The following is a 17,594-nucleotide window of genomic DNA, read 5'->3' as shown; positions in this document are numbered from 1 at the left end:
CTTTTTACAAATCCACATCTTACATCTTCTAGTCTTAAAACAGCTTCCTGACCTCCACTGATTCAACCATATATTTTTCCTTTCATCTTTATTGATTAAATAAAAGGAGATAATGGATCTGTCCTGTTTTATAGAGCATTATGATCATAAATTCAAGCTGCGTTGTTTTATGAACAAAATTAGAAAAACTTGAAAATAATTCTGATGTTTGTGTTTTGTTCCGTTGTATGCTTTTACATGTTTAATATAACTTGAAATCTGTTAGCACTTTTTCTTCTACTGGGTTTTTGGAGAAAACCAAGCCTAGTATTCTTGATTTGGAAAGATTTAGTACAGTGCATTTGGGAATCCATTTTCTATTTCTTAACTTTATCTTGACACTAGCTGCAATAACTTCATCCCCCAAAATTTCTCTTCATTTCAAATAGATACAAATGGCCAAAGAAGATCTTCTACAATTTGTCAGTAATTGTGTGGCTCTGGTGTTACTTGATTTTGTGAGGGGTTCATAATGTCAGTTTTCCCAGCTCTGTAATAAAATATTCCTTAAGTTCCTAAGGAACTTTAGATGTATGTGTGACTATGAAACATTTATTTTTATATAGTATTTCTAAGTTCTCTATGAATACTTAAGAATGATTGGGATTTACAAATGAAATAAGAAGTTTTCCATTAGAAATGAAATCTAAAATATGTGAGTGAAATCCCTACTAACAGTAGGTACCTCTGCTATTAAAAAGATTTATTACTTTCCGAAGTGAATATGCTTCATAACCTGAAAATGTACACATGAAAGAAATGTGTACTTTCTCATGACAAAGTACATTTTCCCCTCTTCATAGCAGCCCTTTTTTTTGGGGGGGGTAGGGGAGGTAGGAGGGAAAACTTTAATATTTTTAACACATTATTTTAAAATCCATCTCTTGAAATATTATAAATACATAGAAGTAGTATCTTAAGACCAAATTGAAAAAAACTTATTCCGAAATAGAAATAATTTTTCACTTTTAGACTGAAAAAGCAGTATACTATACTGGTAATACATAAAAACCTGTCTGGTACCGTTAGTTATCATATTCTACTATCTAGGACTGTCAGTTCTTTGTCTAAAATCTAGATATGGCATTTCTTCTTTTTCGGAAGAGAGGAAAAATACAACATAGCCATAATGCCTGAAAGAAAAAAAAATAATGAAGATAATAAAACCTAAATTATAAGAAATCTGTTTATTTTAGTACTATACAACTCTTGAGTATGATTACAAGCTAAAATAGGACTATTACTGGTTTTCTTGCTGCTGATTTTGTTTTTATTTTGGCCATCATTGCTAATGTTCCATTTAACCCAAATATTACTACTCTTCCTTCCTCAAGACCAGCACCTGTATTTTTCCCTTTATTCTTTTATTCTTAACTTGCCAGAGAGACATCACTTTGTTGTTTCTGCTGCTTAAATGCAGCTCTGCACCATGGATACAGTAAAAAAACAGATCAAGTAATAAACATAGTAGAAATATAATTCTGCTGGTTTAGGCAAGAACTACTTCTTAGAAGCAAACTTATGCTGAGTTCAGAATAAAGGGCAAATTCAGTGCAATCCTGATCAAAATTCCAACAGCCTTCTTTACAGAAATAGGAAAAGCAATCCTCAGCTTTATATGGGGAGACCTAGTAGTGCAGTGGTTAAGAGCTATGGCTGCTAATTAAAAGGTTGGCCGTTCGAATCCACTAGCCGCTGCTTGAAAACCCTGTGGGGCAATTCTACTCTGTCCTATAGGGTTGCTATGAGTCACAATAGACTTGACAGCAACGAGTTTGTTTGTTTGTTTTTTAGTTTTTATACAGCTGCAGTAGTCAAAATAGCCTGGTGTGGGTTTAACATTAGACACATAGAACAGTGGAATAGAATTGAAAGCCCAGAAATAAACTCACACATCTATGGACAACTGATCTTTTACAAGAGTGCTAAGTCCATTTGATGGGGAAAGGAGAGCCTCTTCAATAAATGGTGCCGGGAAAATTGGATTTTCACATACAGAAAAATGAAATAGGATCCGTTCCTCACATCATACACAAGAACAAATTCAGAATGGATTAAGGACCTAAATGTGCAAACTGAAACCATAAAATTCTTAGAAGAACAAGTAGGGGCAATGCTGTCAGGCCTTGCTTTCAACAGTGGATTATCTAATATAATAACAAAAGCATAAACAGCAAAAAACAAAATAAATAAATGGAAACTCATAAGAATTAAAAACTTTTGTTCATCAAAGACTTTACCAAAAAAGTGAAAAAACAAGCTACTGACTGGGAGAATATCTTTGAAAACCCTATATCCAACAGGAATCTAATAGCCAAAATAAATATAAAACTTTGAGACCTTACCAACAAAAAGACAAATAACCCAATCATAAAGTGGGCAAAAAAAAGACTTGAATAGACATTTTCACCAAAGTGGACATTCAGATGGCCACCAAACACATGAAAAGATGCTCAGCGTCATTAGCCATCAGAGAGATCCAAGTCAGAACCACAATGGGATACCATTTTACTCCCTCTAGGATGGTTAATAGTGTAGTGGTTAAGTGCTATGGCTGCTAACCAGGAGGTCGGCATATCGAATCCGCCAGCCGCTCCTTGGAAACTCTATGGGGCAGTTCTACTCTGTCTTATAGGGTCGCTATGAGTTGGAATCAACTCGAAGGCAGTGGGTTTGGTTTTTTGGTAGGATGGCTAAAAAAAAAAATAACAAATACTGGCAAGAATGTGGGGAGATTGGAACCCTTACTCATTGCTGGTGGGAATTGCAAAATGGTACAGCTGTGGTGGAAAACAGTGTGGTGATTCCTCAAAAAACTGAAACTAGAACAACCATAAAAAAAAAGAACTACCATATGACCCAGCAATTCCACTCCTACTTATATTCCTAAAAGACTGGAAAGCAGAGACTCAAAAAAGAGACTTGTATACCAGTGTTCATTACAGCAGTATTCACAATAGCCAAAAGGTAAAAATAACCTAAATACCCATCAACAGATGAATGGATAAACAAAATGTGGTACATACATACAATGGAATACTACTCAGCCTGTCAGAGAAATGAAATCTTAATACATGCTGCAGTGTGGTTGGAGCTTGAAAACATTATGGTGAACAAAACAGGCCAGTCACAAAGGGACAAATATGGTCTCACTTTTATAAAAAGACTAGAAAAGACAAATGTATAGAGACCAAAGTTTATTAATTATTACCAGGGGCGAGAGCGGGGGCTAAACGGGGTTAATGGTGATGGAAAATCGCATTGATTAAGGGTAGGGTTGCACAGTCAATTATTGTAATTACTGTAAATAAGTTATACACCTGTAAAAAGTTGAATGGGCTAACTAAAGTTCTGTTATAGGTACATTTACAACAGTGGCAAGAAAAAAAAAAGAGCTGCTGAGACTGCTTATGTACAAGCACATAGATACCTCATGGGATTTGGTTCTTTGGTTTGGAGGTTTAGGTTCATGGTTTCATGTGACATCCCAGTTAATTGGCCTAGTATGTTTAGTGCTTCTTTTCTACCTCCTAGTTTGTTGTGTAGTAACTGGGGTTTTAAAAGCTTGCAACCGGCCATTCAAGGTACAATAGTTGGCTTCTATTCACCAATAGGAGGAGGATACAGAATGTGTGGCTAATTGCACTCATGAACAACTGCCTCCTTTGCTGTGAGACCAAAAAAAACGGGATGATGCTTGGCTACCACTACTGAACATTTTGATCAAAGGTTCTACAGATGAATCCTGATCAAAAGAGCAGAAAAGAATTAAAAATTCTCACGGACTCTAGACTTGCTGGAACCATGGAGGGTAGATGAACCCCTGAAACTATTGCCCTGAGACAGTCTTTAAACCTTAAACCAAAAATATCCTCTGAAGTCATCATAAAACCGAACAATGGTTGTAGGTTAACTAGTAAAAAGGGTCTGCCTTAAGCATTATGTTCTTTTAAGAACTATCTATATGGGATCAACAGAAAGATAGGAACCTTAGGGAGGGGCAGTGAGTTTATGTTAATGGGGAAGGAACAACTCAGAAAAGTAGGGTGGGAATGGTTGCACAACTTGAAGAATATAATCAGTGTCACTAAATCGTACGGGCAGCAAATGTTGAATTGGTTTATGTTTTGCTGAGTATATTCTCAACAACAACAAAATAAATAAAATTTTATTTATTTATTTATTTTTGGCTTTAACAAAGAGAAATTTATTCTCCCACAGTCTGGTAGGTTACAAGTCCAAATTCAGGGTGTCAGCTCCAGGGGAAGGCTTTCTCTCTGTGTTGGCTCTGGAGGGGAAGGTTGTTGTCCTCAATCTTCCCCTGGTGGAGGAGCTTCTCAGCCACAGGGACCCCGGATCCAAAGGATGTGCCTTGCTCCTGGTGCTGCTTTCTTTGTGGTATGAGGTCCCCCCAAATAAATAAAATTTTAAAAGCAAAAAATACATAAACGAAGGCCAAAAGATGTGTATCCACATTCTTGAGTTTCTGTGGTAATCATCTTAATCAAGGAACTCTGATTTTTAGGGAGAGGGAAAAAATAGAGGTTAGGTAGCGTAGCTCGGATTAGGGTAATGAGGGACCTCAGTAGTGCCTATAGGACCTAAAGATGTCACATACTAAGCAGCACTTTTCTCTGGTCTCAAATTTGCCATTTCTGAAAAGCTGATCAGCTACCAGCTAATTATGATCCCTACTTACTTGTATGAAATACAGGTCTTCACACTTACTCATCTCTTGTCTCTGGGTCTTGATTAAAAAGTATTATAGACCCCTAGAACACCAAACCAGCAAGTGGACTTTATTTTCTTCATGTAATATCTTTCTAAAACAGTTTGCAGCAAAAAGTAGAGCGATGCCTTGAAGATGGAATCCGCCTCCCCATGTTAGATGCAAAGCAGCTTCAGAATGAAAATGATCACCTCAGAGAACAAAATGAAAATGCTAGTAAGGTCAGTAGATACATTTAATGATCAACATGAAAGCTATACTGCGTGAATGTGTGTAGGTAGATATATAATTTATAGTTATTTATAGATTTGCTAATAATAGCTTCTGTGATTTTTCGTTTTCATGTTTTTATTTGGAAAGAAAATAGAAATTTAAATAAATTAAAATAAAAGCCAAATTGAAGAAATTTTATTACTTGTTAGCTAAAAACAAAAGGATGTTTTCTTTTCTAAATTATTCAGTCTGTCTCAGGTTTTTTTATAATTTGCATAAATTAGAGAAACGTTTTATCAGAACTGTTGTTAGGTGCCATCGAGTCGGTTCCGACTCATAGCCATTCTGTGTACAACAGTAAGAAACACTGCCTGGTCCTGCGCCTTCCTCACAGTCATTGTTATGCTTGAGCCCATTGTTAAAGCCCCTGTGTCAGTCCATCTCGTTGAGGGTCGTCGTCTTTTTCACCCGCCCCTCCTGATAACATACCCAAAGTATGTGAGTCATAGAACTAGAGGAAGACTTTTGCATTTTACATATCTGCATTCCAAATCTTATTGTTATTTAAAGGAGACTTGGTATGAATATATTTATTTAGAAAAAAAAAAATCATGTCCTGAATTTTTAAAAAATAAATTCTTAATTCCCTGGTCTTTTCTTTGTTTTCTTGAAATATTGGCACTATTAAAAGCAATGGAAAAAAGTGATTTGGTTCAAACTGATTTTTATTTCTTATACTTTAGATAATAGACAGCCAACAAGTTGAGATTGACAGAATGATTTTAGAAATTCAGGTAAGGAATGTTTTGTGCTGATTTTAATTTAGTTATATGCAGATTCATTCTTAATGGTTACCTAACTTAAAAAAAATGTTAAAGGACATATGTATTTATATAAAGAGATGATAAGTATTGGAGGTAAAGTTGTAAAGTCTTTAATATTACTCTTTCAGTTTTTTAGAAAGAAAATGCTGTTTGGTAAATCAGTTCTGAAGAAATTTGTGGTTGGAAGCTTGCTCTCCTTTATTCCTTACCTCTCCCTCTCTTTGTAATTGGTCTGTTGTCTGTCTTCACTACATGTTTGGCTAAGGTCATCAGTGCCCTAATAGTTAAAAACAAGGAACTGTTTTGAGCTCACATATTATTTTATCTTGCACATTTTTTCTATCTGGAATCATATCCGTAGCACCGCTCTGTCCATCTTATCTTCCATCCCTCTATCAGATTGTCTTCAGAGGGCCAGATGAGCTCCATTTCTCTGCTCTAGCCTTTGAATATTGGTATGCCGCAGGCATTTCTCTGTCCCCTCCCTCGTATCCTCATTGATACTACCTAACATAAAGATCGGAGCCCTGGTTGTGCAGTAGTTAAAGTGCTCACCTGCGAACTGAAAGGTCGTCCGTTCTAACCCATCAGCTGCCCCATGGAAGAAAAATGTGGCAGTCTGCTTCCATAAAGATTACTGCCTTGGTGCTCACTTCGGCAGCACATATACTAAAATTGGAACAACACAGAGAAGATGAGCACGGCTCCTGTGCAAGGATGCCACGCAAATTCGTGAAGCATTCCATATTTTTTGCTTCACCAGAATAAATGTTAGTTGAAATCTTAAATTCCTCTTCAGAAGACTAGATTAAGTGAGCAGGATATCAATATTAAGATACTTAGGTAATTGGACAGTTAAAATGATTTTTTTTTTTAGAGAAACAAATACAAAAAGAAAAAAAAAGATTACTGCCTTGGAAACCCTATGGGACAGCTCTGCTCTGTCCTATAGAACCACTATGAGTTGGAATCAACTAGATGGCAAAGAGTTTGGTTTTTGGTGTAGTGTAAAGATGTGTCATCACATTATCTCTTTTCTCCTAACTTGTTTTCTCTCCTTTCCAATTATGCTCCCCCTGCCCAACCTGCCTCAGTTCTCTCTCATGCCATTTAGGTGATGCTTCTCAAGTGTAAAAGTAATCTCGTAGCTTCCTATTATCTGTGGGATAGAGCCCTAAATTCTTAGCCTACAGTCTGCTTCTGTATTTCTTTACTACCTCTCCACCCTCAGGACTTACATACCATGCTTTCTCAAGCAAATGTACTGCATATATGCTAATGCAGGTTCAGGGTCTAGTTTCCCAAAAATGCCGTGTTCTTCCTGGAAAACCTGTGTACTTGGTTTTCAGGACCCTGCAAAAACATTACTTCTCCTGCAAAACCTGGGAAGATCCTCTCTACCTCTTAGGTAGAATTAGCCACTCCCCTGTTCCCTTCCCTCCCCCTCCTAATCATTCTATATATATTATTCTTTCTGTGTCATCACATTGTAGTACAATTTATATATTTGTATCTCCACCCCATACTTGCTTTCTTGAGAGTGGAGACTATGTAGATCACCTGTATATGTAGAGTTTTGCAGAGTGCCAGACACATTATATGTAATCCAAAATTTGTGGATTAAATGGATCCTCATTCTTGTATTCATTCACCATGTAATTACTGAGCACCTACATATACACCAGGCATTGTTCTTGGTTCTGTGATTCAGCAGTGAACACAAGTCCCTGGCCATTCTAATGGGGTTAGATGGAGAACATGGAAAACTAATATAATGTCAGGCAATGGTAAGTGCTATTTAAAAAAATTAAGTAGGGTATCAGGTGAGGACAGAGTGCTGTGTCAGAGTGGTCATAAGTTTTTTCCTGAAAAGGTGGTATTTAAGCAGATATTTGAATGAAGATACCCAGGGGAAGAGCATTCCAGGCAAAGGGAGCAACAAATGCCCTGAATGGGCCTGGTGGGCTTCAAGACCAGCAAGGAGGCTGGCTCTTCTGGAGAGCAGTGGTTGCCGGGTAGAGTGGTGAGAGGCGATGGTCTGGGCCAGGTTATGTAGGGGCATATGTTTTTGAATTTTATTCTAGTGTGATGGGAAGCCATAGGACAAATTTTGCTGAATAGATTTTTATTTTTATATTTCCCAATTCTGGTATTTCTTAAAATGGAAGTAAAAAAAGAAACTCAGAGTCAAAAATATAGACAGTTGGCTTGATTATCTTTTGGCCATATTAATTGATGTATCAATTCAGTTAACCAACTAATCCAGTTCAACAAATGCATGACCCTGATGGATTGATATGCAGAAGGTATGCTCTTTATTTTATGTTGCTACAGACATATAACTTCAGTTTTTACACAAGCCGTTAGAATCTCAAAGTCATTAGGTTCCCTCAGCCTTTGTTATCTGACTTCTTATCATAAACCACAATGAAAGGAATTTCTATTTCAGCTGGCAACATTCTACAAAAGTATGAATAAATGTTGCCTCAATCCAAATTAAGGACAATCAGCACATGAATGTTGGCTTTGAAACTTTGATGGATAAGACTTGTGAGATTTTATCATATATCTTTCACCTTATATTTGCATTCATTGAAATGTGTATTTTTTTCTGTTTGTGGAGGCATCTTAATGCAATTTATTCTTACACCTTGGTCCAGTTTTTAGTTACATTTAGATATGTTGTGACCATATGTAAATAAATATAGAATATTATCTGTAATTCTGTTCAATATTTTAAAATTTTGACTGCTTCATTTTTTTTTTTAATTGTAAATATATTTGTAACAAAGCATTTGAAATTTTAAGTCTTCACATATACAGTTCGGTGACACTGGTTATGTCGATCGTGTTATTCACCTATCATCCTTATCTGTTACGAAATTTTCCAATGTGATATTTCTTGACATGAAGTTCTGCCTTTTTTCCCTAAGGATATTTTTAATTTTAAAAAGCTTAACTATGTGAAATTGCTTTATGATACATGTAAAATAAAAATATTATTGTCAGAAATTAATAGTAACTTTTGAAAATCATAGTAGCCAAAATAAGCCTTTTATCAAAGCCACATTTAGGTCTTGAATCCATTTTGAGTACATTTTGTATGTGGTATGAGGCAAAGGTCCATTTTCATTCTTTCGCATGTGGATATCCAGTTGTTCCAGCAACATGTTGAAAAGGCTATTCTTTTCCCACTGAATCACCTTGGCACCCTTGTTGAAAATCAGTTGACCACAGACACATGGGTTTATTTCGGGACTCTCAATTCTATTTCCCTAATCACTATGACTATTCTTATACAAGAATCACACAGCCATGATTACTGTTGCTTTGTGCAATAGTACAGTTTTGAAAATGGAAATTGTGAGTTCTTCCAACTCATTTGTTTTTCAAGATTGCTTTGGCTATTCTGGAAATTATTAATTTTAGAACCAGCTGGGATTCTGAGAGGTATTATGTTGAATCTATAAATCAACTTGGAGAGTGTCGCCATCTTAATAGGCAGAATAGAACTGCCGCATAGGGTTTGCCATCTTAATAATAATGAAACTTACAGTTCATGAGCATGGATATTTTTCCGTCTACTTAGATTTTCTTTCAACAGTGTTGTATAACTTTCAGAGTATGTTTGTACTTCTTTGTTCAATTTATTACTAAATATTTTTATGCTGTTGTAAGATGGGTGCTCTAGGGCTTTTAAACAATTCTTATCCAACTTGGCACTTAGCAGAGTGCCTTGCATGCAATAGATACTTAGTGACTTATTTGTTGAATGAGCGAATGTAGCCTTTCACTTAAACTAGATTAGATATTGAGTCAACAGTAACCTTTTCACACTTTTTTATTTATTCAGTAATTCAACTCATTCAGAAACTGTTTACTGAGTGCCTACCACAGACTATCTAGGGCATAAATAGCGAACAAAACAAAAACTTTTGCCCATAAGGAACTTCACACACTATGATAAGTTTGAAATGGGCCGTTTTTAATATTTGAGCAGAATGGAATTAGTGTTCGTTGCATAAATATTTTGTGCCAGATAGAAATCATTGGTCTTTTTGATGGTAAGCAACAGAAACTAACTCAGTTTAGCCTAAGAAAAATAGTAGAATCTAGCTTGTGAAATCCATACCTAGGGATGAACCAGGCTTTAGGAAAGGCTTTGTTGCTTCTGTCATTGCAGTGTTTTATTCATTTCTCTCTCTGACACTGACTTCCTTTCCTTCTTTAGCTCACATGGCAGAACATGGCTACCCACAACTCTTAAGTTCCATAGTTCACTTCTAGTCACCTGCAGAATCTAACTCACAGACTCCATGTCTCAATTCCTCAGGTTTGATCAAGCTGACCCTCTCAGCTAAGACCCAAGAGTACAGAATCCTAGTATAAACATAATACTTATTACTCACAGGATTTATGAAATGGGCAAACACTCAGACGTATTACCGGCATGCACATTACATAATTTTCACAGTACTTCACAAGGAAAAACACAGCATGACGATAACGGACCCAGAACCTAGTTTTGTTTGACTCCATAAGCCTATGCTATTACCACTAACCCTATACTTTCTCTCTCTTTTTTTTTTAAAGATGCTGAGAGAAAATATTATTAAATCTCATTTAAAGAATGTATTCCCCTTGTTAAATGCTAAGTGGCATTATTATCTTACCTTGTTAAGTGTGCACCAAACCCAAAACCAAACCCATTGCCATCGAGTCGATTCCGACTCACAGCGACCCTATAGGGCAGAGTAGAACTGCACTAAAGAGTTTCCAAGGAGTGCCTGGTGGACTCTTAGCTACTGACCACTTGGTTAGCAGCTGTAGCACTTAACCACTACGCCACCGGGGTTTCTAAGTATGCACGCCCCTTATTAATTGATATTTCTTAATACAAGTACTATTATATTACTTTTGTGTGTATTTATATAAGCTCTTGCAAAAATAGTGTGCTTGTATTAATAGAATCATAATGGTATGAAACCTTTCAATTGTTCTCAGCAATAAATTGAAAATGATGGACTTGTACTTTGTTTCTAGATAAATGAAATATGTACAGTAAAATTTCAACAAAAACATCTCAGAGGAATTTACTTGTTTAGGTTTTTTGTTATATTTGTTTTGTTTTATCTAACTAGGTACAATAAACTTCAGACCTGTAGCATAAATCCTATTTAATAAAGATATAGGCAAGTTAGTAGACTAAAGTATATACAAATTGAATTTAATGCATTATTAGAAATTTTTCCACTTTATCACTTTATAATCTAGGGATAAGTTTAGTTTCATTTGTTACTGACTAGGCTTGTTTTGAAAGCATGTGAATTATTGTCAAAAATACTGTCTCATATTTCAAAAGAGGGAGTGTTTCTGTCCTCAATATTCTCTATCTATACTTCTTCCTTTGGTGATCTTGCAGGCTTCATGGCTTTAAATATTATGTGTAAGCTTAGGAAAATCCGTTGCTGTCGAGTCCAACTCATACAGATGCTATAGGACAGAGTAGAACTACCCTATAGGGTTTCCAAGGAGCAGCTGGTGGATTCGAACTGCCGACCTTTTGTTTAGCAGCTTATCTCTTAAACACTGTGCCACCAGGGCTTATCACTGCTTAATATGTATCTGCAGCTCAGAATTCTCTTCTGAACTGACTTGTGGATCCAATTGCCTGTTCAACATCAGCACTTGACATATGTACTTAACATGTCCAAAACTGAGTTTCTTATCCCCTCCCCCCGCAGTCAAAAATAAGTAAAGCCTTGCTACACCTTCCTTGTTTCCCATCTTAATTAATGACAAGCCTGTGCTTCTATTTACTTAGACTGGAAACATTAAACTTACCCTTGACTCCTCTCTAACTTCATATCTGTCAGCAAATTCTATTACCTTCAAAATATATTAGAAACCCTGGCGGTATAGTGGTTAAGAGCGACACCTGCTAACCAAAAGGTCGGCAGTTTGAGTCTACCAGGTGCTCCTTGGAAACTATGGGGCAGTTCTACTCTGCTCTATAGGGTCGCTATGAGTCGGAATTGACTAGACGGCAATGGGTTTGGTGTTTTGGTTTTTTCCAAAACATATTTAGAATCTGGCCCCTTCTCACAAGCTCCACTGCAGCTACCCCTGTCCAAAAAAAAAAAAATTAAGCCATCTGAAATCATGCTTCCACCCTTGCCTGCTTGTCCTCTGTTCTCATGAACGTAAGTGATCCTATTAAACACAAATTAGATCACGTCACTTCTTTGCTCAGAATCATTCAGTGACTCCTTGATTCCTCGATATTTCCAGAGTAAAAGTCAGAGTTCTTATACTGGCCCTTAAGGCCTTATGATCTATTCCCCATGGCTGCCTTCTCTGACTAATTTACTATCCTTGGCTACTCTGGCTCTCTTTTTCTCAAATGCAGATGGCACCAACTGCCTCAGAACCATTACAGTGACTGAAACGCTCTCCCTGGGAAACAATCACCTTCTTAAAGCCTTGGTTCATGTGCCACCTTTCTGTGAGCCCTACTCTTACTCTGCTCCATTTCAGATGTCAGCTCCTTCCTTGCCACTTGTCCTGCTCTATCTGCTCTCCATGGCACTAGTGCAGTTCTAACATACAGGACTCTATAGCTTACGTACTTACTGTGTTTATTCTTTTATGTCTTTTTCCTCCCCAAAAAATAAAAGTTCCATAGGAGCTAGAGTTTTGACTGTTTTGCTTAGTGATGTACCACCCAGTACACAGAGCAGTACTTGCGATAATTTCTGCTTGAAGGAATGATTGCATGAATGAATGTGTTTGCGAAACTCTTGTATGGTGTGTACACATACACATGCATACATTAAACTGCTAATACAAGTTTTCTTTTAAAAGATTTCTTCTTAATCAGTTGGCAAATTATATAGAATTTGTCAGCTAAGGCACACCTGCCTTTCCCTCATTTTGAGCTGTTTGTATATGGGGCAGAAGAGAGTTTCCATTTCGGTATATTTACATCAAAACAGCGAATGCACCTAAAACCAATTTTCAACTTCAAGAATGAGCATAATAAATACCTGTAGATTAGTAACCTAGTAGGATTATGAAACTGGGTGCTTAAAGAGAAATTGTAGATATTTGAAGAATAACTCAAGTTTTTTATTTTAGCAAGGCCTGGTGTGTCTAGTGAATCATAAACAGATTGTTATTCCGATTTTCAATTATTATTATTATTATGAATTCTGAATTTTCCTTGTAACAAACAGCACTATTGCTGACATTTCCAGTTTATTTTGTTGGAGAACATTGCCTGTTTCTTCACTGATTTAAATTCAGTCTCACATAGGAGCATATTAATCAGATTTACTGGCTAATTATTAGTCATGTTCAATAGGACTCTGAATTGGAAAAAATATATAAAAACCTATAATCTTTTAAAGAATTATGTTACAGCTTTATGAAAACATCTTATATTCATATTCCATTGTAAAAATGTATATTTTAGAGTAGCTGATCTGTGGTACCTTTCTTCTGTAATTCTAATAAAATAAACATTAGCAAATCTTAAAATGTAGGTTGAATTCTGCGTTGCAGTAAAATAATCTTGTCCAATCAGTAAACATAGATCATCAGCTAGGTAAATAAGTCTCCACATTACCATTCAATCAAATAACAGATTACCAAATAATCTCAGTGTCCAAAAAAATATAATATACATACTCAGTCTCATGTGACTGTGCTGTGAGATTCATTTTTCGTTGAATACAAAATAAGCTTTTTCTGGAAGGAACTGCACTTGTTAAGAGTTTGATTTCATTTGTATCTAACTTTTGAGTTATTAAATGTAATTTTTTTTTTTTAGAATTTAGGAGACAAATGAAATTAAAAAGTAACAAGTTTGAATATCTGTTACCTTAGATGAGAAAACTGTTTTATTTACATATTCTCATCTCAACCCATGGTGAAAGTTATCCTCTCTTATTACACCCAGAAGTAATGTGAAGGAAAAAACCTTAAAGTGGATTGTATGCTATTTAGGTGGTCAGCAATCTGAAGCATTTTCAGAGTCTAAATACAGACCCGAAAAAAAAAGAAAAGAAATCTGTCCTCTGGTCATATGTTTATTGATCTTGTGGGTTAACAACAACAAAAATTACATAAACACCTAGAATTCACTAAAAACCATAGGGTTTATGGCAAGTTTTTCTTTGGTATGTAGGTGAAAATCAGAACTTTAGCCGAAATGAACCAAGTACTCGTGAAATATGCTGCTTTGGTAAACTCGGGAATTTCTTACAATAGTACCGTGTCTAGATAATTTATAATTTTATCATGGAAAGATATTATCTTACTGAAGTCCCGTAACAGACCATTGGCCTGAGTTCAACATCTTATTCGCTGCTTATAATACCATACTCTGAGAGAAGGGAAGTTTAGCTGTATTTCAAGTGATAGAAAACACAGATGATAAAAAATTAATTGTATCTTAACTATAAGAAAAATGTAAAAAAAAAAAAAAGATATAGATTTGTTGCTAATATATTCCCCCCAAAAATATTCCCAACATACAAAAAATTATTTTTAAATATTTGTAATGTAGCAACTTTAGATTTGACATGTTTCATGTTAAAAACTCTTTTGTGGAGATGGCATTTTTTTTTTTTCCTTTTCTTTAGAGTCATTCACTCTAAAAGTAGTAATCTGAGTTGATTTATAAGTAAAGGCTTCACCTTCCAAGGGGTTTGAGAGGAAAGATCTGAAGTATTCAGAAGCAATATTCCTGGTTACCTGTGTTAGATTGACATTTTGCTTTTAAGTGTTAACATGCTTTCCTTTCTAATTCTCTTTATTCTAGTCTATGCAAGGGAGACTATCTAAAGAGAAATTGATCACTCAAAAGATGATAGAAGAGCTAGAAAAGAAAGAAAGAAACATACAGAGATTGACAGAAGCATTGCATGGGGTGAGTAGAAGAAATTCAAATTGCTTTCAAAGGATGATTCACTACCTACTTAAGTTTAAACAAGTACTTATATTTTTATAAGTGTTAATAGAACATTTTTAATTGAAGACTACTTTGATGTTCCAGTTACTAAATCCATTAGAGTTCTTACCAAAGGTGTAATTTAAATGGCAAACCTTTATTTTATGTTTTAAATACAATTTCTTAAACTGCAGCAAAATCAAATGTTGTATAGAGAATAGGCTCCAAAGTCAGCAAAGAAGGCATGCATTGAATGTAAACAAAATTAGTTTTGAAAATTTTTAAGGAAGGTGCACTGTTGTAACTTCATCATTTCATCACACTTTCCTCATTTGAGTACAAGATGAAACACTTGGCTTGCATTTAAGGGCCTGTTATTAAAAAAAAAAAAAAGCAAAACTTAGTTTTAACATTCATCATGACATTTTTTCCCTAAGCACATAAGAATGCATCTCTGAAAATTAAGGACTTCCTGTATAACCATAATACCATTGTCATACCCAATGAGAATAATTCCTTAACATTTGATAATACCTAGTTCATATTCGTATTTCTCCAGTTCTTCTCTAATGTTTTTTGTAGTGGCTGTTAAAATTAGGATCTAATCAAGGACCATACATGGCATTTATTGTTATGTCTTGTAAATCTAAGACCCTTTTCTTCTCCCATGATACTGACTTGTTGAAGAACCTGGGCCTGTTGTCTTATACACTTATAAGATTGCCACACTTCCTAGATTTGTCTGATTGCTTCCCCCTTGTGTTATTTGTCTTGTTCTCTCTTCCCTGCATCTCCTGTAAGTTAAAGTTAGAACTAAAGACGTGATGAGATTCAGATCAAACATTTTTTGGCATGAATACTTTGTGTAGGTGTCGTTCATATCATGGGATATATAATTCTTGGTTATTTGACTGTGACACAAACTGATCATTGGATTAAGGTGGTGACAGCCTGATTCTGTTTGTAAAGTTACAGCCCCTGAAACTAGCAAGTAATCTTTTGGGTATCAACTGTGCAAATACGCAGTTTGCCAGCAAACTTGATAGTTTTAGCATCTGCTGGTGATCAGTGCCTGAAATGTTGCTGTTGTTGTTAGGTGCCAGTCGAGTTGGTTCTGACTCATAGCAACTCTGTAGGATAGTAGAACTGCCCTATAGGGTTTCCAAGGAGTGGCTGGTGGGTTTGAACTGCTGACCTTTTAGTTAGCAGCCGAGCTCTTCAGCACTATGCCACCGGGGTCAGAAAAATGATGATTTTTTTCTCTAATTATATCATTCCTTTTACATTTATTAGCTGACAATTGTAAAAAAAAAAGATCTGTCCTTCATCAACCCAGGCTTATTCTGAAATATAATTCCAACTGGAAAGCTAATTAAACTGCCTTTTTATTAGCAATTTTTAGGATGAGGGGTAGATGGTGACAATTTGGGGTGAAGTGAAGGTAGCCTTCTCTGAGTCAATCATGAGTTCATTATTAATACCTTCAATTCAGATTTAACAATTCAGTGTTGTTGGGGTTTTTTCCATTTTTAATTCTTGTATTTCTTTTTCTCTTACACTGAAATTTTTGATTCCTGTCAACATATTTGCTTTCTTCTCAATATACAAAAAATAGTTTCAAAGTAACTAAATCATTATTATTAATAGCCATAAAACTACAGAAAGAGGTTTTAAGTTTCTTAATAGTTCTTTTTGTCATTGGAATATGTCCCGTTATAGAAAAATATATAAACTACCAAGATGCTCACTGTGTGTGAATGTGAGGGATCCCTAGAAAGTGAGACTGTTGAGATACACGTTTTCTTTCTCAGGCTTACCCTAGGGCATTGGATGGGACAGTGGAATCACTTCCACTATTTAAATTGTTATTTTCCTCTCTTTTTCACTGTGTGTATGCAGTTGAATTTGCTTAGTGTGCATATAATGTGACTCCACTATTTTCTTTATAAACTTGGAGGGGGAGGGCGATTAACTTTGTATGGCTTTTGAGTACCTTTCTTCTGTCCTAACAACCTAATTTCTGTTTTCTTTACCCATTGCAGAACCAGAGACAACCAGAGACATGCTCATCATTGGATCATGGCCAGGAAGCAGACCAATCCAGGCAGCAGACAATTCTTTCCAAATGGCCATTATTTGATTTGACTGTGATCGATCAGCTATTCAAGGAAATGTCCTATTGTTTGTTTGACTTGAAAGCATTGTGTAGTATTCTTAATCAGCGTGCTCAGGGCAAGGAACCTAATCTGTCATTATTATTGGGAATCAGATGTAAGTGGCTGATGATTTGTCCTTACTTTATTGCTTAGCAATTAGAAACTGTTTTTATGAATCAAACTTCTGACTGCCTTTCCCCTGTTTTTGTTACCTCCTTTGCTACTTACATTTATATGTCTCTGAATCCTTCTGTGGGTTTATGTATACCTGTTAATTGCTTCGTCACTAGAACTTGCCTCATCATACTTAAGAAGTGAGTAGGGACATAGTCGATACGGCCTTCCACTTGGCCCCAGCCGCCCCAGTGCCGTCGAGTGCCCAGTGCCACTTAGCCAAACCCGTAACGCAGATACCTAGAAATCTGCTGTGTGGATGAGCAAGGAGCTGTTTCCTGTGCTGAAACTGTAAATGTGTGACGAGAGTGGTCTTTACGTTTGATACCGTGACAGGGTCTCTGATCTTGGTTAAGGTATTTTAAATCTTCTAAAAGTAATGGTTCCATCTATTTGCTTTCATGTGGTAATTGTATAAATTAATTAGCCAGTCATATGCCCACTGGTAAAATATTTGAGGAGAAAATACTCACTTCCTGTGTAGTCTGTGGTCCACAGCGGTTGCT

At 35.9% G+C, this 17,594-nt stretch overlaps 1 protein-coding gene and 1 non-coding gene across 2 annotated transcripts in view; both read left to right on the top strand.

Moving 5' to 3' along the window:
• Nucleotides 1-17,594, top strand: part of CEP85L (centrosomal protein 85 like) — a 139,006-nt gene that overhangs the window by 113,852 nt on the left and 7,560 nt on the right. Inside the window, exons 9-12 of the mRNA XM_049899818.1 lie at nucleotides 4,872-4,989; nucleotides 5,725-5,775; nucleotides 14,630-14,737; nucleotides 16,801-17,029. Of these exons, the coding sequence (XP_049755775.1) occupies nucleotides 4,872-4,989; nucleotides 5,725-5,775; nucleotides 14,630-14,737; nucleotides 16,801-17,029 (506 nt within the window). The remainder of the gene's footprint in view (nucleotides 1-4,871; nucleotides 4,990-5,724; nucleotides 5,776-14,629; nucleotides 14,738-16,800; nucleotides 17,030-17,594) is intronic.
• Nucleotides 6,451-6,557, top strand: LOC126058171 (U6 spliceosomal RNA). Its single transcript, XR_007513124.1, has one exon. It is a non-coding gene; the product is annotated as a U6 spliceosomal RNA (small nuclear RNA).

The sequence above is a fragment of the Elephas maximus genome, chromosome 1 (genome assembly GCF_024166365.1).
Source record: "Elephas maximus indicus isolate mEleMax1 chromosome 1, mEleMax1 primary haplotype, whole genome shotgun sequence".
Classification (NCBI taxonomy): Eukaryota; Metazoa; Chordata; class Mammalia; order Proboscidea; family Elephantidae; genus Elephas; species Elephas maximus.
Note: the sequence above shows the minus strand (reverse complement) of the source record. Positions and strands in the feature narration are given on the sequence as shown.